This window comes from Eurypyga helias, unplaced genomic scaffold (genome assembly GCF_000690775.1).
Source record: "Eurypyga helias isolate BGI_N326 unplaced genomic scaffold, ASM69077v1 scaffold3317, whole genome shotgun sequence".
NCBI lineage: Eukaryota > Metazoa > Chordata > Aves > Eurypygiformes > Eurypygidae > Eurypyga > Eurypyga helias.
In genome coordinates, this window is record NW_010263494.1 from 1 (window position 1) to 2,407 (window position 2,407).

General features: G+C 44.4%; 1 protein-coding gene across 1 annotated transcript in view; it reads right to left on the reverse strand.

The window, feature by feature from the left end:
- Nucleotides 1-1,493: 1,493 nt before the first annotated feature.
- Nucleotides 1,494-2,407, reverse strand: part of MPP6 (membrane protein, palmitoylated 6 (MAGUK p55 subfamily member 6)) — a gene marked incomplete at its 3' end in the record, with an annotated part of 20,820 nt that continues 19,906 nt past the window's right edge. The window contains exons 9-10 of the mRNA XM_010156043.1: nt 2,004-2,206; nt 1,494-1,622 (exon numbers count right to left, since the gene is read on the reverse strand). Coding sequence (XP_010154345.1) covers nt 1,494-1,622; nt 2,004-2,206 — 332 coding nt within the window. The remainder of the gene's footprint in view (nt 1,623-2,003; nt 2,207-2,407) is intronic.

Below are 2,407 nucleotides of genomic sequence, written 5' to 3' on the forward strand. Positions count from 1 at the left end.
TCTGTGAGTCTGTGATTCTGCTTCACAATAAATGGAGGAGACAAGCAAATGTAGCACAAGAGCCAGGATTTTTGCACTGGAATGAATTAATAGAAATAATGCAGACAGACCCACTAGCAAGCAAAAAAAAATACTTTAAATTACATTTGTTTTCCATTTCTTCAGGAAATACAAGCATATGAGATGGGAAATAATACTCTCTATAGATGTGTGCACTGATACGAACTAGAATCTGTAAAGATATATAAATGTGTATTTTAAAGTGCAACTATCCTCTGTATTGTTCGTAAGGACAAGTGAAACAAAGGCAAGGATGTCCCTTAGGGAATCAAATACTAGGAAGTGCAGGAAATTGGTTTTATACTTGTCTGGACAGTTTTAACCTTGCCTTCTTGCATCACAAAATTCAGGGTTCCTTTGGGGCAGGGAGGAGGAGAGGTAGAGCACCCTCAGAGATACCAGAACCTGTAACAGCCAGAATCCATGACTAGAGCTGGACACTCTCTCCTGTGGTTAAGAGAATGGGATTTCAGGGGTTTGAAAAGAAATGTGGGGTGTGGAAAAAGACTAAAATCCCATATTTATTTAGTGGAAATTAACCATCTCCCCTTTCATTGCTCTGAATGCCGCGTCAGCATTATCCGAGATCCTGCTGCTGCCTAAGCTACAGCAGGATCGTGTGAGCCATCAGCGCTTCTCCGCTGGGGAAGCGGCACCCCTGAACACCGAGGGCAGCTCTCCAAACTGCTCAGTCCAGCTGTTTTTGCTTTGGACCTGCAGCTGGGACAGGTGATGCCCACACAGAGTATTCATAACCGGCTGCGCTGGAGGAATCGGGTCGCGTTTCCCTCTGCCAGACACCGTGCCTCAGGAAAGATCTCAGGAGTAAAACGTGCCACTTGGCTTTACATGGGAAATCCAAGGAGCTTGAGGGGAAGAGCAGCTGTTCAACACTTCTTATGCTGGCAGCTCCCAGCCATTCTGGGGGCAGCACGCACTGCTGCAGCAGTGCAAACCAGCCCTCGCTGCACTGGGGTTGCTCAGTTGGTTCGGCCGTGGGGTTTTTTTAATGCAGGCTAAAACCCTAAGGATTACAGATCCCATTTTTAAAGCCCACCTGTATTAGAAGACAAACCTAAACAAGACTTTTTGTGGGGAGATGGGGCAAGTGAAGAAAAGACATTTACATAAAAGGACAATTCCCACCATCAGGTATCAACTATTTGCTGCAAATAATCAAGGGTGACACTTCCCAAAGAACACATTCCAAGTCTTTTTATAATCAACACTTCTCTGTAAGAGGTCTATTTTTAAGAAAGAAGCAATCTGCCTTATGCATAGTGTTTGATTGACTAAGTAATCAGCAGAAGTCTTGCCTAATTTTTCTTAGAGACATTAATTTCAGAAAAAATTCCACCTAAACTGAAAGGAAAAAAAAAGAAGAGTGAGAACATCCTGTTCAAAACAAACTCAGTATGAAATCATCTGCTTACAGTGAGAAGTTTGGTTGTAATTCCAGCATCAACCACCGCCTTGTGCATAGCACGCAACGTCTCCAACTCTGGAGCGGCAATAAACACGACATAGGGCATGAATTCTGAAGTCCTCAGTATTTTCAGGGCCTAGAAGCAAAGAAAAAGAACAAAAAGCACCCAAGTTTGACAGTGACTCACCACACGTCCCCCTTACCGACAGGGCACGGCAAAACCGGTCTGTTACAATGGGCAGAAACATGTAAGCGAAGAGTCTTATTTCTACTTCAGAACTCCCAGGCTGCCTTTCGAAGTGCTCAACGTCATTCTTTCCTTGGCTAACAAGGTCATTTCCTGCTCTGCGGGATGACTCCTCCATGCAGAATTTAAGTTGGGTTTTTTCCACCTTTCTAACCCATTGCACAAATGCAAGAATCCAGCCGACACAGTCATCTTCAGCCAGGTAAGAGGCCTTCGCACGTAAAGGCATTCCTCTTCCTGCACCCGCAGCGTGACACCATGACGACGTACCTGTGGATTCACGTCCAAGATGCAGGTCCTTCCTGTCTGAACGACTTCAAGGATGGAATCAATTTTGGTGCCGTAAAGATTTCCTTCATATTCTCCATGCTCTAAATATCTGCCAGCTTTAATATCCATCTCCATTTCAGCTCGGGACACAAATCTGTACGCTTGCCCGTCCTTTTCGTCATCCCTGGGCTTTCGTGAAGTAACTACACAAAACGTACAGAATATAAACGGAAAGTTGTCTTTTTATATTTGAACACAACCCTGAGACCGCAGTGCCTGTTAGGTTGAGTACAGCGCCCATTAATATACAATTTTACTTGTTCTAGACACACATTAATTGATTACTCGAGTGCAGGTTTCAAAGCTGAGCACGGCCCCTCCTGCTCCCCTTATTTCTACTCTTT